We start from the raw sequence: 26828 nt of genomic DNA, 5'->3' as shown, positions 1-26828 counted from the left end.
ACGTCGGCGTATCGGCGTCCAGACCCAAACACGGTCGCCGGGCTGGTATTCCACGAAGCGTCGTCGAAGATTGTAGCGACGGCTGTCGGTGTACTGCTGGGTCTTGATGCGCAGGCGGGCGAGCTGTCGAGCTTCTTCGGCACGTTGTAAGTAGGTGGTCACGTCGATGTTTTCCTCGTCGGTCACGTTTGGTAACATGGCGTCGAGCGTCGTTGCCGGGCTCCGTCCGTAGACCAACTTGTACGGCGTCATCTGCGTCGTTTCTTGCACAGCGGTGTTGTATGCGAAGGTCACGTACGGAAGGATGGCATCCCACGTCTTGTGCTCGACGTCAACGTACATGGCCGAGCATGTCGGCGATGGTCTTATTTAGCCGCTCGGTGAGGCCATTGGTTTGAGGGTGGTAGGCAGTGGTCCGGCGGTGGCTTGTCTGGCTGTACCTCAAGATCGCCTGGGTTAGCTCCGCTGTAAACGCCGTACCTCTGTCGGTGATGAGGACCTCTGGGGCGCCATGACGCAGAACTATGTCTTCAACAAAGAACTTCGCTACCTCGGCAGCACTGCCTCTAGGCAGGGCCCTTGTTTCGGCGTAGCGGGTCAGGTAGTCGGTAGCTACGACGATCCACTTATTACCGCTAGTCGACGTTGGGAACGGCCCCAGGAGGTCCATCCCGATCTGCTGGAACGGTCGCCGAGGTGGCTCGATCGGCTGAAGAAAGCCCGCTGGTCTTGTTGGCGGTATCTTGCGTCGCTGACAGTCTCGGCATGTCCTTACGTAGCGAGTGACGTCGGCGGCAAGGCGCGGCCAGTAGTACTTTTCCTGTACTCTTGCCAGCGTTCGGGAAACACCGAGGTGTCCTGCTGTCGGGTCGTCGTGCAGGGCCTCGAGGACTTCTGGTCGCAATTCTGGAGGCACCACGAGAAGGTACTTGGCTCGTGTGGCGAGAAGTTCTTCTTTTGGAGAACGCCGTTGCATAAGAAAAACGACGCCAGTGCTCGCTTGAACACTTTCGGAACGACGGCGTTCTTGCCCTCGAGGTATTCCATAAGGCCTCTGAGTTCCGGGTCGGATCGCTGTTGTTCAGCGAAGTCGTCGGCACTTATGGTTCCCAAGAAGTAGTCATCATCCTGGTCGTCTTGCGGCGGCGGGTCCACGGGGGCACGAGACAGGCAGTCGGCATCAGAGTGTTTTCTTCCGGACTTGTAAACGACGTGAATGTCGAATTCTTGCAGTCGTAGGCTCCACCGTGCGAGGCGACCGGAAGGGTCCTTCAAGTTAGCCAGCCAACACAAGGCGTGGTGGTCGCTCACAACTTTGAAGGGCCGGCCGTAGAGGTAGGGGCGAAACTTCGATGTAGCCCAGATGATGGCCAGGCACTCCTTTTCCGTTGTGGAATAGTTGATTTCTGCCTTTGATAGCGACCGGCTAGCATAACTGATGACCCTCTCCAGCCCGTCAGTCTTCTGCACGAGGACGGCGCCGAGTCCTAGGCTGCTTGCGTCGGTGTGGATTTCCGTATCGGCGTCTTCGTCGAAATGCGCTAGTATTGGAGGCATCTGAAGGCGTCGTTTAAGTTCTTGAAATGCCTCGATTTGCGCCGTTTCCCACTTGAATGGCACGTCGGTCTTCGTCAGGTGCGTTAGTGGCTGGGCTATTCGTGAAAATTCCTTGACGAAGCGTCTGTAGTAGGCGCACAAGCCGAGAAAACGGCGTACGGCCTTCTTATCGGTGGGTGGCGGGAAGGCAGCGATGGCAGCTGTTTTCCGCGGGTCCGGGCGAACACCATTCTTGTTGATCACGTGACCCAAAAACATGAGCTCCTCGTACGCGAAGCGGCACTTTTCAGGCTTCAGGGTGAGTCCGGAGGTCTTGATTGCTTGAAGTACAGCTTCAAGGCGTCGAAGGTGTTCGTCGAAGTTTGAGGAAAACACAACGACGTCGTCCAAGTACACAAGGCACGTCTGCCACTTCAAGCCGGCCAGTACTGTATCCATAACGCGTTGGAAAGTCGCGGGCGCCGAGCAAAGACCAAAGGGCATGACCTTGAACTCAAACAGGCCGTCTGGTGTTATGAAGGCAGTCTTTTCTCGGTCTCTCTCGTCGACTTCGATTTGCCAGTAGCCGGTCTTGAGGTCCATCGACGAAAAGTACTTGGCGTTGTGGAGTCGATCTAGGGCGTCGTCTATTCGTGGGAGAGGGTACACGTCCTTCTTCGTGACCTTGTTCAGGCGACGATAGTCGACGCAAAAACGTAGGGTTCCATCCTTCTTCCTCACTAACACCACAGGTGACGCCCACGGACTCTTGGACGGTTGGATGATGTCGTCGCGTAGCATTTCGTCGACCTGTTTCTTGACGGCCTCGCGTTCTCGCGTCGAAACTCGGTACGGGCTCTGACGGATTGGTCGGGCACTTTCTTCTGTTATGATGCAATGTTTCGCGACTGGGGTCTGTCGAATTCTTGACGACGACGAGAAGCAGTCCTTGAATTGTAGGAGCAGGGTTTTTAGCTGGTCTTGCTCGTGCTTCGGGAGGCTCGGGTTGACGTCGAAATCTGGTTGGTTTCGTCGATTCGTCGAAGCAGGTTCGGTAGCATCGAAGAGGGCGAGAGCATTGCTGGATTCCACGAATTCGTGGATGTAGGCGACCGTCGTACCAATGTTGAGGTGCCTATATTCGTGGCTGAAATTTGTCAGCACTACATTTGCTTTGCCATCACGCAGCTCGGCTATGCCTCTTGCGACGCAAATCTGACGGTTGAGAAGTAGGTGCTGATCGCCCTCGATGACACCGTCAAGGTCTGCGTGTTCTTCGGTGCCGACGGAAATGATGATGCTGGAGAGAGGCGGAATGGTGACGTGCTCTTCTATCACATTCAATACGGGCTTTCCTGGCGTCGTGTGTGGCGGCAGCGCTTTTTCTGAGGTTAGTGTTATTGACTCAGATCTCAGGTCTATTACGGCACCGTGTTCACTTAGGAAGTCCATCCCAAGTATCACGTCCCTGGAACAGTGCTGCAGGATAACAAAGCTCGCAGGATAGGTTCGGTGACTGATGCTGACTCTTGCTGTGCAGACTCCAGCCGGCGTTATCAAATGACCTCCAGCGGTGCGGATTTCAGGACCTTCCCAAGCAGTCCTAACTTTCTTCAACTTCGCGGCGAATGACCCACTGACGACGGAATAGTCGGCCCCAGTGTCGACGAGAGCGGTAACGTTGTGTCCGTCGAATAGTATGTCGAGGTCGCTAGTCCGCCGTCTTGCGTTGCGTGTACGTCGCGGCGTCGGGTCACGGCTACGTCGGTTTGCACCGCTGCTTCCGCGTTGCGTCGTGAGGTCTGCTTCCACGGGTCGCAAAGTTTCGTCTTCAGGACGTCGTTCGGCGTGCGGCGGGGGCTCGGAACTTCGTCGCGGCATCGTCGTCGACGGCGGAGGATCTTCAACGTTTCGTCGTTCAGCAACCGCACCTCCATCGGTTGCTGCCCTTAGTTTTCCGGATACGGGCTAGGCGACCGGCCCCGGAATGGGCCAGTGTACTGGCGGCGTTGGGGAGAGGCGTAGCGGCCTGGCGACGGCGATCGGGAAGGTCCTCGGGGGGTCCACTGCGCTCCTGCCAGGTAGTCGGCGATGTCACGTGGTCGTTCACCCTGTTGTGGACGCGGCGCGTCGATGGCGAACCCGCGCAGTCCCATCTGTCGATACTGGCAGCGGCGGTAGGTGTGGCCGGCTTCTCCGCAGTGGTAGCAGAGTGGACGATGGTCGGGGGCGCGCCAAACGTCGGTCTTCCTCGGCGTGTATCGCTGGCCTGGTTGGCGGGCGGTATGGCGTCGGTGGTGGCGGCGGTGGTGCCTGGCGGCGGAACTGCTGGGGCGGCGCGGCGTCTTGACGCGGGCGAGGAGGGGGGGGCGTTGCGTCGGGCTGCAGCAGCATAACTCATTGCTTGAAGCTGCGGCGGTGCCGGCTGAGGAACAGCCAGCGACTCTTTGATTTCCTCGCGGACAATGTCTGCGATTGAATCCACTTGAGGCTGCGGCGAAGGTAACAGCTTGCGCAACTCCTCCCGCACGATCGCTCGGATGGTTTCGCGCAAGTCGTCGGTGGCTAGTGAGTGCACTTCGGAATAGGTTGCAGACAGCGGCGAGCGGTTGTACTGTTTCGTCCGCATGTCCAGTGTCTTCTCAATAGTCGTAGCCTCAGTGAGGAATTCGGCGACCGTCGTGGGCGGGTTGCGGACAAGTCCCGCGAAAAGTTCTTGTTTGACACCCCGCATGAGCAGGCGAACTTTTTGTCTTCCGCCATCGCAGCGTCGGCCTGACGGAAAAGTCGAGTCATCTCTTCCGTGAAGATAGGTGACGTTTTCGTTTGGCAGCTGCACCCGGGTCTCCAGCAAAGAAGCGGCTCTTTCCCTGCGGACGACGGCTTGTGAACGTGTGCAGGAATGCGCTGCGGAAAAGCTCCCAGGTCTGCAGTGAGGACTCCCGATTCTCAAACCAGGTTCTGGCCGCGTCTTCGAGGTAGAAGTACACGTGACGCAGCTTGTCTTCATTGGTCCAGTTGTTAAAGGCGGCGACACGGTCGTATGTTTCAAGCCAGGTTTCCGGGTCTTCAAACGACGATCCGCGGAAGGTTGGCGGCTCCTTGGGATGCCGAAGAAGGATCGGCGCAGGCTGCACGGGGTCGGTCATCGTCGCTGCGGTCGATGTTGGGATCTGCGGCTGTCTGTCTTTTTCGGGAAGGAGCCCGTGCTCTGGCGGCAGTCCCTTCTGCCTGCGGCTTGTTCGACGATCCGGGTTCTCCTTGCCGTCGTCCTCGTCGCGGCTTGGGCTTGGGTCAGCGCTTCGCGGGGGCGTCCGGATCATGGAAGCAGCAGCACCTCCACCAGATGTCACGTGGTCGTGACGTCGACGAAGACAGCAGTCGGCGTTTTCAGGATGAAACTGTTTATTTGGCCGAACTTGTGGCCAGAAAATGAGAACTAGAACTACAGCAATACACGCTGTACAATGATAGCGGCGAACAGGGCGTCGTCCGTCGATCAACTGACAAGCGGTCATGCGCGTCGGCTTTTATACAGGCGCTATCGAACTTTCCAGCAATATCGCTGGTGGCGGCATTATCTCTCGACAAAGCTAGAACATTCACGGCAGCGCGCAATCTTAACAAAACGATCTACTACGATCGAGAAGCTTCTCGAACACTGCTCTGCGGACAGCGTCGATCGTTGATAAACGTCCTTGCTGGTCAAACCCGAAAACTTCAAAATAAAACAAGTGGGCGTGGCAATATAGAGGGTGATTCTTTTAGAAGTGGCCTATGTGACTGGGCTGTAGTTTAACTACAAAGTATCCGATTTTAATGCGGTTCGCCGCAAAAATTTTCAGGAGGGATGAAAATTTATTGGCCCGTCCCATAGTTCTATGTGCAAGGCCCCGAAAGATAATAAATAAGAAACATGAAAAACCGCGAAATGCTATACAAGGAGGAATAGCTTGCACCTATAAAACATTGTAAAAATTCCGATTGCCATCGCGGCATATACTAAAGGTGACTAGTTTGAAAAGATAACTAGCCGCCGGCAGGGCAAGTTATATTTTCGTCCACTTTACATTCTTCACATTTACTACAACTACCATCCCCTATACTTTCGCTGGCTTTCTTGTCTGTTAGTTCGAATTATTGTTGTGTCTAACAAAGAAAAACGACCCCTTAATATTCTCCTTCTTTCGGTCAGTACAAGAGGATGTTTTACAGCGAAAGCTGTTATGAGATCATTTCACCGGCCGTTTTTGGCGCCGTAGTTGTCCGCCGCCGCCGCCGCCGGTGTCCGTAACCAGTATCGCTCGAAATAAGAAAAAAAAACGAAATAAGAAAAAAATTCCAGGATGGAATGAGGTTCGAACCTGGGCCGTCTGCGTGGGAGCCCAGTATTCAACCTCTGAGCCATGCCGGTGCTTGAAACTGCTCTGCAAAAAGGTCCTATACAGGCTGCATGTCGGGAAGGAACCACATTAGCATATGCAATATAGCGTGGTAGAAGAGTAAAATAAGCACCAAGCGTCGCACAACGCGAATTCTGTAACCAGCTAGGCGTCACAGAATGCGAATTGCGCAACGAGTAGGTTGTTGAATGCTTCCAACCCATTACAAAGGACTCTGCCATAATTCTTCATCGTCATCAGGCACAGCATCAACAAAGTGCGCATAATGCCTTACATGGGTTTAGCAGGTACCAACGCTCTCCGTAGAATCGCGAAAAATGGCACAGTGCCTGCTGCCCTACTTCTCAAAAATTACAATGATATATAGCGTAGTGGGTTCCTCGCAAGTGCACTTGTATTGGTTGCCAAGGAAGCCCATAAGCGCATGATCCACTTCCTCGGGGTCTCAGTAAAATTACAATGATTTATAGCGTAGTGGGTTCCTCGCAAGTGCACTTGTATTGGTTGCCAAGGAAGCCCATAAGCGCATGATCCATTTCCTCGGGGTCTCAGTAAAGTTCTTCGCCCCCCCCCCCCCGTCTCTCTCCCACGTCAACGTATGTTATACAGCATGACGGGAGAGGGAAATAGCTACCTGGCGTCACCCAATGCAAATTACATAACTGGTGGGCCGTTTAAAGATTCCATCCCATTACAAAGGGCTCAGCCATAATTCTTCATCGTCACTAGTAGTCAGGTCAACAAAGTGCACATAATGTCTTACAGACGTGTAGCTGGTGCCTCGCTTCTTTGCAGAATGACGAATAATGGTTTAGTAGGCGCTTCCCAACTTCACAAAAATTGTGATTTATGGCGTAGTGGGTACCTTTCTAGTGTACTTGTATTGTAGCCACAAGAGAGCTTAACGGGCTGTAGAAACGCCGCTCTTCCAGCTTTCGCTGTGACTGTACTGCGGTTTCAGCGCAGGCCTGGCGTTTTTTTTTTTGGATTTGGCCGCGCACCTCTTAAGGCGAAAGCCTTAGATGCCTCATCCAACGTGAAAACTGACCGGCGTCCAATGTCGGCGTCGGCGGCGTCGGTTTCAACACGAATGACGCAAAAGATCGTCCCGTGATGCCGTCACAGATCATCAAAGTTTGTGACGTCACCATGACGTCGCTATGAAGTAACATACCGTGACGTCACATCATAACATCTTCACATGGCACCGTCGCTCGGTCAAAGGTGGGCCGATCACGGAGGCAGTGCAAAACCAGGCAAATAGACTCAGTCTTGCAATGCCTTCGATCCTGGAGGCAGTGCAAAAACATGTTAGATGCAAAAAGCTTTCAGAGTGTGTGTGTGTGTGGGGGGGGGGGGGGAGGACGAATACATCGACTGAGAAGAAAAAAAAAAGATGGCTTTCGCCTTCGAGCCGCCATCTTAGGCGAATGAATAAGGGACCCTGTGATTTTTTTTCTTTCTCGCTCCGTGATGCTCCAAATATTCAAATTGCAAGTGAAGAGGGTCTTGTGCGAACGGAAGCTAAAGAAAGGGTTTTATCGTCTCTCTTTCTATCGAGGACTCTTGAGATATACTCGCAGCCTTTGTCACGTGTCCCTATTGCCTGCATTGTGGCAATGAAAGATTACGCATTGTGTTGCTGCACTTACCGCGATCTCCAGCTGGCGTTGCTCCGACAAGCGCTCCTGGCGGCGGGCTTCGGTCTTCTTTTCGAGCAGTTCCTCTGCGAAACAAACGGAACATATAAAACACGAGCCTTGAACAGGAATATTGAGCTGTACTGGCGGTACGGAATTTCCAAGTAACAGACGGCCGTCCCGGTAGAACAGCTGGTGGTGGGCGGGGGCACAAAAATTAGACAACAGAAGACAGGAGGTGCTCGGTTCCCCTCCCGGACTAGCTAATCTTGCACGTAATAAAAAATAATACGTCTTTATGTATATAAAAAATAATACTTGTTTCATACGTCAATTAGCAAGCCTAAAACAACGCTCTACCACACGTAATACAAGAACTATGGTAAGATAGTAAATTGATATGACACTCTGCGACACACGAACATGAGCGCCCATTCATAAACTGCTGTTTGGCGATCTTGGCGAAGATCTCAACATATGGTTTACAAATGTTAAAAAACGTCGGCTACCGACGCTGTTAAGTATGTTGCGCGAGAAAAACACAGAACCCGAGAACTTTACTTTTAAGAAACTTCGTGACTATTTATTAAAAGCATGAAAATAATTATCTTAATTGCAAGAGTGATCGGCGATGGCCGGGCGCTGTAAGAGGAGGAGCATAGACTACGCGACAGAAGCTTTCGGTAAAGACACAATTCCCGGCATTGAGGAAGGAGAGGTCTAGGAGGGAGCATGGCACAATCTGAAAGAAAGAAAGAAAGAAAGAAAGAAAGAAAGAAAGAAAGAAAGAAAGAAAGAAAGAAAGAAAGAAAGAAAGAAAGAAAGAAAGAAAGAAAGAAAGAAAGAAAGAAAGAAAGAAAGAAAGAAAGAAAGAAAGAAAGAAAGAGTCATAGTAGTTCAGACACGTACATGCCAAACTTCGTTTGACCCGATTTGAAGAAAAAGACCACGAAAAGTTTTTAAGGAAAAGACAACGAAAATTCTTCTCTGGGGTGCCGTTCCTCGTGTTCTTTTCTTTTTCATTCATTTTTTCTTCACGCAGGCAAGAAATCTTGGCTATTCGCCGCGAGATCGAGTTACAGGTGGCAGCACCATCGCCGCGTTAGTGTGGATAGGAGGTCGGCGGCACACATCCAAATGTACACGGCGGCGCTTCGCTGTGAGTGGCTTGAGCCGACTGTCGGCGAATAAAGCGCGTTGACTGCAGCCTAATGGCGATATATAAGCACTCCATTGCCCCAGTAATGCACGAAGCCGGCCTAATAACTTTCCTATTAAGTGTGAGAGAAGCGGGATTTGCGAATCAATGGTGTGCTGGCCCATGGTGATAGTTGTGTTCCGCAATGTGTTCTGCTTGTTTTATCTGTACGTGCATAGCTGGTGTTCTGCCTCTGCCGCATTATAAATGGTGTTGTGCGACTGAGTCAACTAAGCACGTACTTCTTGTTCTAGCGGCAACAAAAAAAAAAGTCTGTATTTCTGTGTAAGTAGTTGAAGTAGAACTTTGTGCACTCTGCTTTTCTGTTTGCATGAATACGTGTACCACTACCGGGTGTTGAAAGTTCAGCTTTATGGTTTTGTTAAAATTCCGCACTGGGAAGAACGTGAAAAGCACCTTTGCAGCTAACTTATGTATCCAGGGAGACACAAAGTGAGATAGTAATTATCGCTGTCAGACGCCCAATGATATAAGACTCAATAAAGGAATTTTTAGTGACTGCAGTAAGCGGGCATGTTTGTATTGAGTAGTTGGAGGCAGCTGCGTTGCTACACGGTTACACTTAGGATCATTCTTCTAGCACGTCTGTGCCCCGACATATGCCGCCGCAAAGTTTAATTGCGATTTGCATGATTACGCATGCAAGGCGGAGCGGATCGGCGCAGTGTTCCTCGTTGATGTGACGAGCAGTCCTCGCTTAATTGCTGACGCCAGCCGGTAGCAAAAGGGTAATCGGTATCAACTTTGCCTATGTCTTCGACCCGTTGTCAGATTAAACGCCGCACGCAACTGCCGCGACACATCGGGGAGGAGCTTTCCACCAGCGCTCGCTGTCTTGGATGCGTAATCATGCAAACGGCAATTAAACTTTGCGGCGGGATATCTCGGGGCACATACATGCTAGAAGAATTCTTCCAAGTATAACTGCGTAGAAACGCGTCTGTCTCCAACTTTCCGATACAAACATGCCCGCAGGTTGCACCCATTCATTATTTAAGTTCATTAGTTCATTATTTAAGTTCATTATTTAATCTTAGTGAATTGGGCGGCCGACAGCGATAGTTATTGCCTCACTTCGTGTTTCCCGGATATATAACTCATTTGCAAAGGTGGTTTTCACATGCCTCTCAGTGTTGAATTTTAAGAAAACCTAAAGCTTAATTTTGAACACAGTGTATAGTGCGTGGCTTGAGGTCTTTTTTGCCGCTAACCGGTCTTTGCAGCCGCTAGTTCGTGCTTTGCGGTATATAACAAGAATTTCGAAATCGCCAACATTTCACAAGATAGTGTCGCTAAAATTCTGCATTAACACCTCCGCATTTAGTACCTACGTTTAAGACGGCGCCAAATGCACTATCTGTTGTGCTTCAATGACGAGGAGACACGCACATTGAAATGATTTTGGTGAATGGCGGGTACGATTATTACACCTAACGCCATACCGACACGTGCATGTACTCCCTTATTAGAGTGCATAAAAGGCTCGGAAAGCGAAACGCTTGTGTATATCGTGCAGACATACGTACAAGCATTCTATGCAATGGTATAAGCTGCCCTCTGAGGACGCGCATGACGTTCGCATACATGCGAACACGGTGTGACTAGCAGACGACGCAAGGGGCCATCCAGGCTACATGGTTCTGTCCATTCGCCACTAGGTGCCACCTCTGTTCGATCTGGAGCCAATAATATGCAGAGACCACATCCCATCGTAAATCAATAGCGCTACCACGCAATCGTACATGAATACACTAAATACCAATGGCCTTCCACATCCCATAAAAATTATAATGTATAGACATATGATGCTACCACGGCCCATAATGTAAGGACCTATGATTAGGCACGAGTCAGGTGCAATGTGCGGTTCCACAAATGCGTTCTTTCGTGCGATCAGAGCCAGTGTAGCTACGATGGCCTATTATGCAGTCTGCCTTTCAGATCTCACACGTAAACGCTACGTCAATTTCTCACCATAAAAATGGGCCACGCATATTCAATGAATAAACACGGTTTAATTTTAAACCCTTTCCCACAGTCAGGTGCGGGGCATATGCCCATACCACGACCCATGCGGGTATGCGCCACAGGTGATTCACAGACTATACCAACTCAGGGCAGCGAAAATAGACAGTGAATACTTCATACGACATGCCGGCTCCAAGGCGGGAATCCACCCCGGAGGTCTGCAGGAACTAAATGAAATTATTCACTCACTCACTTTGCGTGGATTAAACAAGACATACCCTTTGTTATAGCTGAAAATTTTAGCATAGCACACAGACGCTTAAATGCGTACTTCTATGACTCAACAAGCTATAGTCTACCATTGCTCGTCGCCGCAGGAATGCACATATGAACACTGCTCAGGCTTCGTTTCGATGAAAGTGACGTCTGCGCTATGAGGTGAGTGCCGGGAAAAATGAGCTACCCTTTGGACGCCAGTGTAGTCAACGTGCCAAGTAAGCCCACGATATGCAAACTACGTACTCAAATTATACAAAAAATGTCGATGCATTTCGTAAGACTTGGCTCAATGTGCGGAATAAGCAACTCCTCGCCGACTGCTTCGCATCAAATCGATTCCCACTATGCGTGCGGGATCTTCCTGATTTTTTTTCTTCTGTTCGAAAAATGGTGACAGGAGGTCTCACCGAGTGTGGGCCCGTGGTCTTCGGATGCGGGGCTGGCTCGACGACGCGTCCGGGTTGCTGTTCCGTGATCCGTGATGGCCGAGCGTAGGCCGAGTGGGTCGGTGTCAGCACGCATCCTGGCTGCAACACCGCGCCTGCCGAGGCGCACGATGGGCTGGAAGGAAGGCACGAGAAAAGCAACTCGTACACTATGAGTTCAGAACTTTAGGGCCTGCATACAATGCACGTGTGGCTTTCTCTCATTTCTATCCCATTCGTCGGGGATAACGTGGGCCGTGCACCGTTGCGAAAACGTATATCGAAAACGAATAGCACTGGAATGGCATTCCAATGGCTACATATATTGCGGCCGAGGAAAAATCATAATCAAGCACATCAGGGGCGTAGCCAGAAATTTTTTTCGGGGGGGGGGGGGTTCAACCATACTTTATGTATGTTCGTGCATGCGTTTGTATGTGTGCGTGTATATATACGCAAGCAAAACTGAAAAATTTCGGGGGGGGGGGGGTTTGAACCCCCCCAACCCCCTCCCTTGGCTACGCCCTTGAAGCACATTCCTTATCGTTGTAGCTGACTTGCCATGAGATTGGCGTGGTATGTCTGTATACACTCGGCGCTGTGTCCTGTCTGCCGTCTTTACCTCGTCCTTTGTGTTTTTCGCGCTAATAGATATGTCCACAGTTAGTATGTATGTATGTATGTATGTATGTATGTATGTATGTATGTATGTATGTATGTATGTATGTATGTATGTATGTATGTATGTATGTATGTATGTATGTATGTATGTATGCATGCATGTATGTATGCATGTATGTATGTATGTATGTATGTATGTATGTATGTATGTGTGCGTACATGTGCGTGCGTGTTTGTGTGTGTGTGTTTGTGTGTCCTTTATAAAAAGAACAGACACATGACATTAATCCTTGAATTTCCTTACATAGCTGTCACAGGACAAATGCTACGTGAGCTGTCGATATGAGCTCCGAATATGTCGTACCTCGTCCAGCATCAAGTCATCGGTAGGGCTCCGAATCCCAAGACGGTTGGCACCTCGGCCAACTCCGTTATCCTGGTCAAGAACCAAAAGAAATGGGCGTTGTTACGACATCGACAGCCAGCGACCGAAAATTATCGCCATCTAAAATGGAATCTAGGTATCAAATGCACGAAGCTCTGACTTTACAATACTGCTCCTTATTGCTTGTCAGTCACTATCGTGGGTATAGGTGTATATACGAACCAAATTACAAGCGTTCGAAGCAATAAGCAAAGAAAAAAAAAAGAACCAGGAGGACGCGTCGCCTTCTCAATCGCTAACGTGGCTTCGGTTCTCAGTGTATGCCTCAACCGCGCCGCAAGGAAACGAACGTCTGTGCGCGTAACATTGGGCGTTTCAAACTATCGTAGAATGCTTACTGCAAGTAAATGTGCAGAGTTCCCACTACGCCATAATTCTTCCTTTTGCGAATCAGAGGCAACACGCAAACCTACGGAGCTGCTCACTTTTTTTGGTGCTTTTGCTGCTGATGATGATTAAATATTTCTGAGCGCCTTGTAATGGGAGGGGCTTTAAAACATCGACTCGTTGCGCAATTCACATGTTTTGACTCCTGGCGTGATTTTACGCTTCTGCCACGCAATATTACCTGCGTTAAGGGGACTCCTCCCGCTACATGACATCTATATAGAGTTTTTTCAGCAGCGGTTTCAAGCAATGGTGTGGCTCTGTGGTGTGCTTGCCACGCGGAAGGCCTGTGTTTTTGTTGTTTATTTTATTTGCATCTTTCTCAATTTTTCCTCGCGGACAACGCTGATTTTTCGTTCACAACCAACGGCACTCTGATAAAATATGTACAAGATCTTTTATTAGACGGCCCACGATATCATGACCAAAGACAACATCTACTGCGACGTTTAGTGGCAATGGACCTAGGCCCTGTCTATGGCCAACACATGCCTTGCAGAAATGGGCCCTATTAGCAGTAAAAAAGATTTTAGAAGCGAGTGGTATACTCGAAATTATTGAAAAAAAATTTTAGGCTGATTTTATGCATATAATTTTACCTCACGGTGTCGCGTTGGTGTGTCGCTTCATGTGTAGACTTCCGTTTCCCTCTAACTGCACAGTGACAATTTCAGTGTTGTTACGTGACTGGGCGTTATGTGTAGTGTTATTTTCAGCATATGCGGTGTCCGTGCGACTGCGTTTGATGTGAAGCACAGTGTAATGTGGCTGGACTGTACTTTGTGTCGTTTTTCATGTCCCTATGTGACTGCACTTCGTGAATATGTCATCATATCTATCGCTTGGCTCACTTACATGAACTCCCCATAAACGCTCGTTTATGGAGAGTTTATGTAAGTTCATTTAATTACTGTGTTTTTCACGAATTCCAATATCTGTAAAAGGGAGTAGCCGGCGCTATATAAAAACGCTAACGTATCCTAAACAATATATTATTAAATAAAAAAAAAACGTCTTGCTGACTGTGATTAGAAGCTTTGAGGACGTAGATTTCCGCAGAAGGGAATCTGTGGACCAACATTCAGGAACAGTGTCCTTGATGCGCGTAATAGTAGCGTCGGGACCGCCGTACAGACATTGAATTCACGTGCAATCACGTCTTTCTGTTTGTCTATGCGGCATCTGTCAATTGATTCAAGAGTGGTACGTGCTGGCACGTGCATGCCGCTGGAAAATTTGTGCACTGTTACTGGAACCACGACGTTGCATATCACCGACAGGAGATCGCTAATGCGCGCCATCGGGTATCAGGTATGTTACAGTGCGTAACGTACGCAACTTTAGCGCCACTAGACTTCAATATTATTTTACGCACGAGTTCATTTTTGTTTTCTGAGGATGCGTGGTGCGCACTAAAACTGCAAGAAGAGCATATTGGAAAAAGAAAGCGGGTGTGGGAGGCCGGGATACCGACTTGTCCTGGGAGTAACAGTGGAAGGATTCAAGGTGGAGACACTAGTGATGCAGAACTATCGGTAAATTGACTATCGATAGTATCGATACTTTTTTTGAAACTATCGATAGTGCTACTATCGACAAACTATCGATAGTGCAATCGGTAGTACCATCGTTAATATTGCTAGCGATTTTACTGCAACGCGTGTTTATTGCTTTGTTTTGATGTATTCGCGCTTCATCCACAAAGACTGTTAGCAACGTTTGACGCTGACTGCGCCGTAATGTTTGAGAAGCTTCACGATTGTTTGAGATCATTCTGTTAAGATTACGCGCCGGAGGCGAATAGTCAAGTTTATTCGAGAGCTTACGCGAGCACCAGCGATAACGCTGGAATGTTCGATGAGTGATTTATCAATGACGACGCGTTCTGCCTATGATAAGATTACTCGACGGACGACGACAGTTCTCACCGCTATCAGTGCGCAGGGCGTGTATCCCTTGTATTTTGAGTTTTCATTTTCTGGACACAAGTACGCCCAAATAAAGAGCTCCGTATTTCACAGTCTTGCTGCAGCATTCTTCATCGCCACAACCACGTGACAATACTATCGATAGTGGTTTGAATCATAGAGTTTCCTAAAATGACCTAGAGGGAACTCTGGCGCTGCGATCGTTCAGCCACCATGGGAATGATTGGTAGTACACGGATTTGCCTAGTCTTCGTGCTTGTGGGCTTCGAACGCACTTGTGGCTTTGTTTATTGCTATGTTTTGGTTTTCTTTCGGATAAAAGAATGGATCGTTGTGAACTTCGTGACCAGATTTGAATCGGTGAGCCTAAAGAAGTTAAAGTGGTGAAGTGAAACTGCTGATTTTTGCTGTACTTCATTTTGTGACAAAGCGGATGCAGGCGACGCGGAGCCAAACGGAGCCGAAAGAACGAAGTTTAGACAAATCCGTGTACTACCCATGATTCCCATGCTAGCTGAAGCGTGATGCATTGCAGCTCCCATAGACACTAGCGCCAGAGTTCCCTCTAGTAAGTATTGTAGGAAACTCTATGGTTTGAATAATGATGGAGTTGCTGGCCGGCCATATTGCGAAGATAATTGCGATAGCCTACTACCAGCTTCGCTTAATTTATGAGCAATTTTTGGCAGAGAAATTAATTATTTCCGCAGTGAAAATGGCGGAATATATCCATCAATAAATTCGTATCCAAAAGCAACCACTTACACCTTGAAGTCGAGGTTTTGACGGAAACCCGTCTGGTCGGGAAGTAACATGATAGAATAAAAGCAGGACACCGACCATGAAATAAAATGCGGAAAAAGACGTTTCGGCTCCCCTGACGGGAGCCTTGTTCACAATGAAAGCGACGACGAGTGAAGCGATGCTTATGAGGGCTTTAAAATATGACGTAAGCAGCGGCTGTAGATAAGAGGGAGCGTTCCGTCATTTCGGTTCAAAGTATGATCCGTCGTTTGAATCACGATGGATTCTAAATGGTGTCTTGCGGACAGTTTTTTCTCCTTTTCCAAGATCGTGGCGTTATCGAAATCAATGTGGTGGCTCAAGTTTTCAGCGTGCTCGGCCAAGGCATTCGAAGAAACTTTTTTCTTGTTGACGTCATTGGCATGCTGTTTGATCCGCTGTTCAAAATTTCCTGTCTCGCCGATATATACACTGTCACAGTCTTTACATGGGATCCGATAAACTACGCCAGGAAACTTTTCTTTTTGAAGCTTGTCTTACACTTACACCTTACAATTAACTTCATGATATTTTTTTTTTATTTTGAAATCATAAGATGCAATATCAATTTGAAGCCGCGCAGTCCCACTACATGTAAAGGCTTCCTTTCCGCTACAGCTGAACAGTTTGACTTTATAATCATGTGTCAGCAAAGTACTCTGGTGAAGAACTCAATCATGTCAACTTTCTTGCCCTTCAGCCTGCTCCGGCTCCCCTATGTACCTCGAGAGCGGGGAAACAAGTTTATTCTGCAGTGAGTCTGCGCTGTTGATTTTATACTATCGATAGTACCATCGAATTTTTCACTATCGATAGTTCGATAGTGACTCAGCTATCGATAGTATCGATAGTACCATCGATAGTTCTGCATCACTAGGAGACACACTTCACCATGAGGCGCCCAAAACAACGATGTGCGACGCACCTGAAACAAGGCTAGCAGATTATTGGGACCCCTAAAGTTCTTTGTGATACAAACCACTTTATCCAAAAGATGGTCTCAGAGTCTTCTTTCGACTCCATCGCTAGAACAGAGAATTCAGGCGAGACTACATGATGTAATTAGTTATGGTCACGGCCCAACGCCATGACCTGATGCCATCTGTATCGCTGTAGTTACATGTGACCGAAGACGTTCTGATGACCTTAGCTCCAGGACACTTCCAGAGTTAATGTGCTGCGTTGGCAGATTCTTTTGCGATATGGTACATTTGAAAATTAAGCCTATTGAATCAGATTGTTCGTATCTCGAACAGGTCGTTGACGTCATCTTTTCAGTACGCTAGGTGTGAGCGCATCTCCAAGTCTATGGTACCCGTCGTAGGATCCCTTCTGTCGGGGCGAAATGTCAACGGTGCACGGTGGCATTGAAGCGTGAGCGTCCCATCCTATCTTTCTCTCCTAAGTGCAATTATCATTTTCGCAGGTACACGAATCACGAGACTCCAGACGTAAATAGACGGTGAGTGAGTGAGTGAGTGAGTGAGTGAGTGAGTGAGTGAGTGAGTGAGTGAGTGAGTGAGTGAGTGAGTGAGTGAGTGAGTGAGTAAAAACTTTATTTAAAAACTAAGGTATTTCGGTGGGCGGTTTTGTGTTTAGGCGGCCACGAGCCCCTGTACCCGGGTGGCATCTTCTGCTCTCTTGATAACCCTGGCCTGCAGGTCAGGGTCAGAGCAGCGCAGCACAGCCACCCACGGCTCAGCATTATTAAGGCCTCACTAAACACGAAGTTCGACCGTCGGCGTCTCGCGTCCTGCGGCGTCGGGGACGAGTTTTGCGAAAAATCATCACGTGATGACGTCATCGTATGAAGTCATCATGACGTCACAGATCGCAAAATTTTGTGACGTTATCATGACGTCAGAAATTTTGGCGTGACGTCATGTGACGTAACGCCACGTAATGCCATTTTAGCGCCCTCCTTTGGGCGGTGAACAAAACCGAAGAGCGCGCGACCTCAAGAGAAGAAAATAAAGACGGCGCTTCGCAGTGGCACGTGAAGCGACGGCTCGTGTTCCCTGCCGGCATCGATTCTGGTTCAGCCGTCCCGTTTCTTCACTGCTGTGGCATAAGCCTACACCGCCATCGCATGACATCGTAGCTTGAACACTGAAAGAATAAGCGCCAAAAATTGACGAGCACAAAAAGAAGAGCAGACAAAGGACTGGCGCTACTAACAACTGTTTATTTTTGTCACACCCACCGAGAGAGAGAGAGAGAGAGAACAACTTTATTGTGGTCCGTTACAGACGTGGGGAAGAGGGTCCCCCGCGCCCACCCGGCCATTCCCACGTGGGGTTAAATACATATACTCAAGGTGTTGCGCGTGCGCAACATGCTATTGGAAATAGAGCAAAAAAAATCACCAAGTATAATAGAAAAAAACTAATATACGAAAGCGCTTGCCGTATAACAAGGTGCGAGTTACAGCTGCGCATGTCAAAGGGGCCTTGCAGAAATTCAAATTCGGAAGCACACAAGGATATCGAAGTCTCGAGCTGCTTCTGGTTCTTCGTGTGACATTTCGATTTCTTGCTATCGCATTCATTGATTCTCTCTTGCGGCGAAACTGTGACTTTTTTCTTTCATTTAACACGCAACGCATTTCTTCTCTACCGATAAAAATACGTAACGTGCGATAGTCCTCGCGTAGGTGTTCTCACCGTGTGGCCGTTCTGGAGCCCGCTCCTCCACGAATCGGAACTCTGTAGCATTTCTTCGTCCTGCGATACCATGTAATGAGATGCGATTATTTGCTTCGCAATCGCAAAACATACGCGGTTTTCCCCACGCACGTCGCTGGGACAGTTTGCACAGCAAAACTGTCGACAACACAGCATTGGTCCTCCTTCAGCCAACTTATCCACATGTGAACGCAAGAAGCTGTGCTCCCAACAAAAATGAAATGTAGTAATACGCTGTTATACATGTTAACAGCTTTCTGTGATAGTAGGAGCAGAAGCTATCGCAACGGAAATGTTTACAATGTAGAAAATATTTAAATTTATTCATAATTAGTCAAACAAAGAGGTTCCGGTGATACACACTAGCAAAAACTAAAATAAGTGAAAAGGAAAATAAAAGACAAACAACACGCACTTGGTTACAGGATAAAAAACGAAAACCTTAGCGGATACAAATGAATTGAAAGCTGCAAGATCAATTGGGTTACATTATATATTCACGTTAATGCGCCTGTAGCGAGCAGTGTGGTCAGCAATTATATCTTCGCGTTGTTATTGAACATTAACTTTGTGCGGCAGGTTTGAAGACGGTGTGGTAGTTTGTGTAAATCTTTTTACCACCTATAAGAAACTACTTTACATAAGTAGTGCTTACTTGAGGGAGTAAGAAATTGTTCCGACAGGAAAATCTCGCGATGTTATTGTTGGTAGAAGTAAAAATATTAATGGCATTTAAAAATATTTATTGGTAACATCAGTGAGGCTGTTTTGCGATGAAGCACATGGTGAAATGGTAACATGCCTAAGGAACTACGCATAATTAAGTGCTTCATGCTGCATATAACTTGAAAATTGATGATTCTCCAAGTTTGATTTGGTGAATATTGTTGATGTATTATGTGCGTCGGAGATGTGTTTCCCCACTGAACAGGAATGAAATATCGTGATATCTCCGTCGCACCGGCCCTGGAAAGCCATTTAAACAAGAAGACTTGCATCGGAAGAAGATCCACGACAGGGAACAATCTCCTCTTCAGAAGTGGTCTTTTCCGAAAACGGTCTCGTTTACGGCCAAGAGAGTGTAGCCTCGAAACCAGTGGGCACAAGCCATTATTAAATGATAAAAAAGAAGCAAATTAGCATTTTTTTCTGTAGCCTAGGTTCATCACAAACACGAATTTTGTGTCTCGTAGAAGGTGTTGTAAAACTACTGATTGTTTTCTGGTGTATTCTCGCAAGCAGGTTGAACCACCTACATCCCTGCATTCTTTCTTTGCATCAAACGGATGCGATATTTGTCGACTTCGCGAAGGTTTTTGACAGGGTGCCTCACATGCGGCTTATTCATAAACTGACAGGTCGAAATTGTTAGGTGGATTACAAACTTTTTAGCTAACCGGTACCGATCAGCTTTAGTTAATGACCATTCGTCTCCGTTAATACACGTTAGATCTGGAGTGCCGCAGGGTTCCGTCCTCGGGCCTATTTTGTTTTCAGTTGATATCAGTAACGATATGCCTTCCACAGTAAGCTATGTGCTGATGATTGCGCGAGTTACAGATGAATTACTAGCCCTGAGGATACCCACTAACTTCAACTTGACCTAGACAATCTCACGACGCAATGTGTGACAAATGAAAATTAACGTTACTAAAACACAAGATGTTACATTCAGAACTAAACCTAACCCCGTGGTAATTGATTACATATTGAAGAACGTCCGCGTAGCCTCTGTACACACAATAAAACATCTGGGTGTTCATTTGTCATGTGGCCTATCAAGAAACTCTTATCATATAGACGCAATTCTTAGCAAAGCATCCGCATCACTTGACTTCATAAGGCGCACTTCGCATTCGGCTAACTCGGAGAATAAACTTCTTGCTTACAACACCTTAGCACGCTCTAAAATTGAGTACACCTCCTCATTTGGAATACGCATCAGGCCTACCTCAAATAGAAACTGTACTTTCTGCAAAATTAGGCGTCTCGCTTCATTACAAAAATCTACATACGAACATCAAGTGTAACCGAAGTCGCAGCTTCAGTTAATCAAGCTCTTCTCGAAGAACACAGGTTACTCACACTACTGTTCTTCTTTCATAAAATTTACCACAATCAGTCGTTCCACGATACTTTAACTATTAGGTCAGCATGTGCCTTCGCGATCTAATCACCAACCTAAAATTGAATCTATTTTCGCACGCACTAATCTGTTTTTTCACTCGCCACACCTTCTCGTCATCCGTCAATGGAAACTGCTCCTTGCGAATATATTGCTAATCATGACTCATTTGTAAATAGTTTAAACTAGTATTGAGAACTGTGAGCTAATGGTTATCGGCAACACTTGTCCCAGTCCTCTAAAGAAGAGGGAAAAAAAGCTGCTGCTATTGCGTTACAATAGCATTTTCAATTTACTGATATAATCTGTAACTTGTTATTACGTTAACTAACGTGCGCCTACAGTTGTTTTAGTTGTCTTGTGTTTTGCGCTGTTTTTTAGTCATTTGAACGTGTACTGCTAATGATGATTGAGTGCTCGAAGTATATTGGAAACCAGAAGCGTAGTCAAATATTTTTTTTTTTTTTGGGGGGGGGGGGGTTCAACCATACTTTTTTTATGTTCGTGCGTGCGTTTGTATGTGTGCGTGTATATATACAAATGCTAAATCGAAAAATTTCGAGGTTTCAACAACCCCCCCCCCCCCTTGGCTACGCCCCTGTTGGAAACCTTTCAACTTCTGATTGCTATAAGTGATTGTCCCTGTACCAATTCATGTTTACTGATTTTTGATGTTATATGGGTCATTCCACGCGAACTGTCCCAGCCTTGGCGCTCTACCATCTGCGATTTGAATGAAAAAATCTAGGACTATCTATGCAAAGCAAGAAGTCTCGCGCCGAAATATTTTTGGCAAAAAAAATGTTCAGTGCCGGAAACCACATGTGAAGTTTTTCGGAATGCTCGAAACTATGGCTCGTAAAACGCGTTTTGAAGAAATCTCTTCTTTCTAAATTAGGCTAGGACAAAATTTTTCCTACAAACCGATCGTAGGCTTTTCTCTTAAAATAAGTTCCGCGAACGTTTACGCTTTTGTGGGTTTTTTATGCGGCCTTAAATATGGACAATGTGGTCCATATTAGGGATTTTTCATAGAAAGGCGACATTCAGTGAAATGTAATATTTTCTATTAACTGATCGCCAGGAAGTTTTAATGTAGCCAAAAAATAGTTTGAGACGTATATGGCGTGAAATAGTGTGTACAGCTGGCGACAAAGTTGGAAAGAAGTTCCTTTTCGCACATGTTTGGTCGTAAATTTAACATTGAGGTGGTCCTAGTAATATTATGCTAAATAGCGCGTTTAGTAGCAACATTAGTTGTCTACTGACTGACTGAGAAAGTTTTATCAAATTACTTTTTGTTTTAAGCAAGAAAAATGTTTTTGAAGTTGTGTTCTGCCGGTGTCTGTTCTTGCTCGTGTTTTGTCTTCGCAGGAACGCGTCCAGCGGTAAATACAACCTACATGGGCGCGAGGTTTGCCACGGAACAGCTAGAGAACATAATCACCTTTGCCCGTGCTTATTTGAACACTTTACTAGCGAGTATTCGCCTGAGTCAACGAGAGATGCGTACGCTGCTAGAGTGCATTTAACCACATGCAGCTGTCCATTGAAGGCAGGCATAGTGTGCTTACGCAACAGCGAGAAGTGGCACCGATGCGTGCAACACCCAGTTGCCTGCGCAAAAATGTAAAAGTTGGAAGAACACTACGATTAACAAAAGTGTCTGTGGTTGTAATATGAAATACACGTTGTACTTTTGCACCAATTCACGGTCACTGGTCAAACATCAATTACGTACGATTCACTTATAAATATACTGGTCACTTACATACGATTGTGTTTGTTCATAAGTGCAACGTATCGAGTGTGGCAAAACAACTGATCTGTTTCGTTTCCCACTTTTTAATCTTTGCGCAGGCAACGGGGTGTTGCACGCATCGGTGTCGACAAAGAGCAAAACGATTTGTCTCGTATTGGTTAACTACTCTTTCACGATGCCAGAAACGCTGCGCTTCCTGCGAGAAAACGCTTAGTAAGCGAGAAATCGCGCAAAAAGTAAATGTGCGTGGCGACGCCACCTTGAAGTTTCCGCACCATTCGCTGTGACGTCAGACATTTTGATGGCGCCTACTAGGGCCTACGTAGTTCCTAAACGCTAAAAATGAAGCACACTGTCCTCTGAAGGGGCCATAGAGTTAGCATACCAAGTTTGAGCAAATTTTGTTGAGCCAATGGCGCAACAATACGATAAGTACGCTTTGAAATACGTGACGTCACGCGTGGAAATTTTGACGCGAAATTTAAGAATGAGACTTTGAACTTCATTTTCTCCTTTATTAATACACCTATAATGGTAAAATTAACTACATTATAGTTCTCAAAGAACACTTTATCAATCTAAACCAATTCATTGTTTCTCTTTAGTGTCCCTTCAATCTTCTTCTTCGTTCCCAGAACACGTGCGCCGATTTCTTCGGCGTTGGACGAAATAACTCCGATGGGCGAGAGAACGAGTACAGAGAGAGAAGGAAAGAGAGAAGTTCTTGGAGAGGGGGATTCGAACCCGTGTACCAATGATCCGAAGGCGGGCGTCCTAACCACTCGGCTATCCAGGCACGCTAGCAGCGCATAGCACAGCCTTGTCTAGTACAGTATGGCAAAGAGGTGGGCTATGGAAGTGAGGGTGAGGAGGGAGTAAAGCATGACGCAGAAAGAAAGAGAGAAAGGGAAAGGGGAAAAGGAAAGAGGGAAAGAGAGAGAAGGAAAGGGAGAAAGACAGAAAGAGAAAGAAAGTGGAAGCGAGAAACAGAGTTAAGAAAGAAAGGTAGAAAGAGCGAGAAATAGATATAGAGAGAGAAAGAAAAAAATAGAAATAAACAGAGACGAAAAGCAAATACAAAAAACAAAGAGAAAAAAAAGAAAGGAGGACATGAAGAAAGAAAATAAAAATAAAGAGAAATAAGGAAGGCCACCCAGCTCCGCACTTCCGTTAGGCTTGGCATCACTAGTGCAAAGCTGCCTTAATTTTTTTTTACTTCTCTCGCGAGCATAGCCCGTCGCTAACAACTTGTAACTAACTCCGCTAACGTGATTAACATGATTTACACTGAGTTAACATTATTCGGTAAGCTGCATCTGGTAATACATCAATACTTTAGAATGTTTTGCAAAAGGCACACTAGAACTTTTACTTCATATTGCACAGCGCAGTCTAATGGATCAATTTTGCCCGCTTTGAATGTCTTAAGTGTCCTTATTTCAGGGTGTACATGTAATCACAAAACTTTATTGCGAGCAATGGAAAGGAAAATGATAGGTGCAACCTTAAGAAGAGAGCAGAGTGGGTCAGTGAACAAAGGGGGTGTTAAGGAAATCTTAGTCGAAATCAAGAAGAAGAAACGGACATGGGCAGGTTGTGCAGCGCGTAGGCAAGATAACCATTGGTCATTAAGAGTAACAGACTAGATTCCAAGAGAAGACAAGAGAGCGAGGCAGAAAGTTAGGTGGGCAGATAAGATTAAGAAGTTCTCGGGTACAACGTGGCCGCAGAAAGCACAGGACCGGATTGATTGGCGGAACATGGGAGAGTTAGGCCTTTTCCCCTGCACTGGGCGTAGTCAGGCTGATGATGATCATGATGATATAGTCTGGTTGCTTTGCGGTGAATTCGCTCTCCTAACACTTTTTGTATTTTTGGTTTCTAGAATTATTGCAAAATATATTCCATAAAATAAAAGTCCACTGTCTACTACCGGTATGAAGGCTAACTTTCACATTTAAATGCAGAAGTATCATCAATGTAGCGGCTGTGATTGCCATGCCAAACGGTTTCTGCATTCCTACGTATTTGGATAAGGGCTTTTGCGGTAGGCATCTACTTTAAAGAGGAAGAAACGGAATTGAGGTGGGTCGTAGGACAGATAAGCGATGGTTTACCTCATTTAACGAATGGGTGCTAAGAAAATACTAATATAATAATTCTTGGGGTTTTACGTCCCAAAACCACGATATGATCGTGAGGGACGCCGTTGTAGAGGGCGTCCGAAATTTTGACCACCTGGAGTTATTTAGCGTGCACCTGAATCTAAGCACACGGGCCTCTAGCATTTTCGCCTCCATCGAAAATGCGGTCGCCGCGGCCGGGATTCAATCCCGCGACCTACGGGTCAGCAGTCAGACACCAGAACCACTTCAAGACCGTGGCGGGTACTAAGAGAAGACTACCGCACTCGAAGACGTCAGAAACGGCGCGACAAAACGAGGCAATTGTACGCAAGGACTCAGTCAACTGACAAAGACCGGTTTAATCGAAGGTTGCTGTGGTGTGTATTCGTCCTTTATTCTAATAAGGTTATGGTAATCGTGATGACTTCAAGCTGTGCACTTCAATATGAGGCGGGCAAAGGTGGCACAAACGCTCAACGAAGTTGAGACAGTTTAGTGGACGCTTTAGTTCGTAAACTATTTGTAATGGCAGCCTCGTTTCGTGTCTGCTTCCCTCCATTTCTTCCTCGCGCCCCTACTATACAGCACACAATGCGTATAGTACTGTGTTGACAACTCACGTACCCTGCGTCGTTCTTCTTCTCTAAGACGCTCTCTGAAGTGATGCATCACATCAAGTCCGAGGCCATGCGGCGAACGCTACATGGTCAGCAAGTAGTCGACTGACCATGAAGATACTACTGCATGAAAAAAAAAAAGAAGGAAGTAATGATTTCGAAAAAGTATGAGTAGGCATTTTGGTGCGTACAGAAAAGCACCTCTTTGAATTCAGGAGAGGAATTGTCTACAATTTCAGCATGAACCTTCGTGAGCACCGTTTTCGAGAGAAAACACTTGAGTCTTGGGCCTAATCGGAAATGCAGTATGCCCTCCGATGAAAAATTGCATTAACAGAAGAGGAGCTATGCGCGAATGCAATTCGTTTTTAAACTAAACAAATAACACGCAAAGGTCTACGGTTAGAGTAAAAGTCAAGACATTAAGTGACCTTGAAAACCGCAGGATAATTGTGAATGTAAGGATAGCCTTGCAGTATATTAAAGAAGATATGAAGATAGGGATGCTATATCTAACACAACGTCAAAAGGCTATAGAACTAGTTCGTAACGACCCTAGCCTATTTGTATATTACGTTCTAAATCAAGACGAGGCATTACCTTGAGTAGCAGTCTTATTTCGTAAATGCTCATTGGTTAGATCTGCTGGTTAGTGGCCAACACGTGCTGTGACAACCTCCCTGCCTTCCAATGCTTTCCGCAAAAGCTCAGGACACTATCGACTAATTGCATTTCATCCAGTATCAGAGGAGCCATTAAACTCTTGGGAGCACCGCATCTGCTCAGTGACTTTAAGGCTAGTCGACAATGTCAACGTTTCCAGTTAGCTGTCTCCGGGGTCAGTCCGGATCTGTCTCAGGCAACGTAGAAGAAATCGTCAAAGAAGGACTCCCCTTAAACAGTTGTTCGCGACGAATGGAAGCTGCCGCGAAAGGTGGGCATCGTATTTAGGTTTCTTCAGATTACACTGTTGGCGTGAGGGGCCGTCACGGTGTTCTACTGATAATGGTGCTTGACTGCTGCTGACAAGAAGGTAGCAGGATCGAATCCCGGCCGCGGCGACCGCGTTTCTATAGGAGCGAAGTGCTACAGACCCGTGTGCTGAGATTTAGGCGCACGTAAAGGAATTCCAGGTGGTCAAAATTTCCAGAGCCCTCCACTACGCCGTCTCTCATAATAATATCGTAATTCTGGGACGCGAAACCCCAACTATGATTTATTTTTACACTGATTATGTCCGCAGTTGACTTAGAGACCCGAGATAGCCAACGAACGAGCCAATCTTACTGTGGAAAACACCGCCGCTCGCGGGTCAGTTATACGACTCAAGATAAACGTTTCTTGCTTCGCTTACTCTTCGCGCAAAAAAAAAAAAAGTTCACAAAAGAAGAAAGTGCGATGAAGTTGCGCCGTCTTAGGAAGCTGGGAGTTGAGGAAAGAGTGGGTGTCGCAAAAGGCTAGGGAACCCACCTTGGCAAAAGGACACGGAGCTTTCCCGGTAAGGAAACCCTTTGGCGGCGAGGAATGCGAGGTCCACTATCGATCCAGCGAGCACAACACGTGCACTGTGGATGCCAGAGTGCCTCACTACGCGTAGCCAAATTCTGGCAGCACAGCCAACTCTACGGGTTTCGTCAGTCAATCGGGAAGTAGGAATAACGGCATTTCTGGGAAATAAAACAAACGGCTTACTCATTACGGGCCGCTTATTCTTTATGACCGTTGATTTAAGGTCGTGTTTGTAAATTTTGTGAGTCCTGAGCAATACGAACGTTAATGCTAAAGCTTTTGTTAGAAGACTGTAGTAGTTTAACTCAGGTGCCCCGCAATACGTCGCTGGCCGAGGCTCAATTTTCTACGGAGAAGTCAGCTCTTGCATA

General features: G+C 47.0%; 1 protein-coding gene across 1 annotated transcript in view; it reads right to left on the bottom strand.

The window, feature by feature from the left end:
* LOC119394461 (uncharacterized) overlaps positions 1-26828 on the bottom strand; it is a 120336-nt gene that overhangs the window by 47266 nt on the left and 46242 nt on the right. Inside the window, exons 2-6 of the mRNA XM_049415791.1 lie at positions 24956-25068; positions 18298-18357; positions 12456-12527; positions 11453-11606; positions 7592-7665 (exon numbers count right to left, since the gene is read on the bottom strand). Coding sequence (XP_049271748.1) covers positions 7592-7665; positions 11453-11606; positions 12456-12527; positions 18298-18357; positions 24956-25000 — 405 coding nt within the window. The 5' untranslated portion in view covers positions 25001-25068. The remainder of the gene's footprint in view (positions 1-7591; positions 7666-11452; positions 11607-12455; positions 12528-18297; positions 18358-24955; positions 25069-26828) is intronic.

This window comes from Rhipicephalus sanguineus, chromosome 5 (genome assembly GCF_013339695.2).
Source record: "Rhipicephalus sanguineus isolate Rsan-2018 chromosome 5, BIME_Rsan_1.4, whole genome shotgun sequence".
Lineage (NCBI taxonomy): Eukaryota > Metazoa > Arthropoda > Arachnida > Ixodida > Ixodidae > Rhipicephalus > Rhipicephalus sanguineus.
This window is presented reverse-complemented; position numbering and strand designations above follow the sequence as displayed.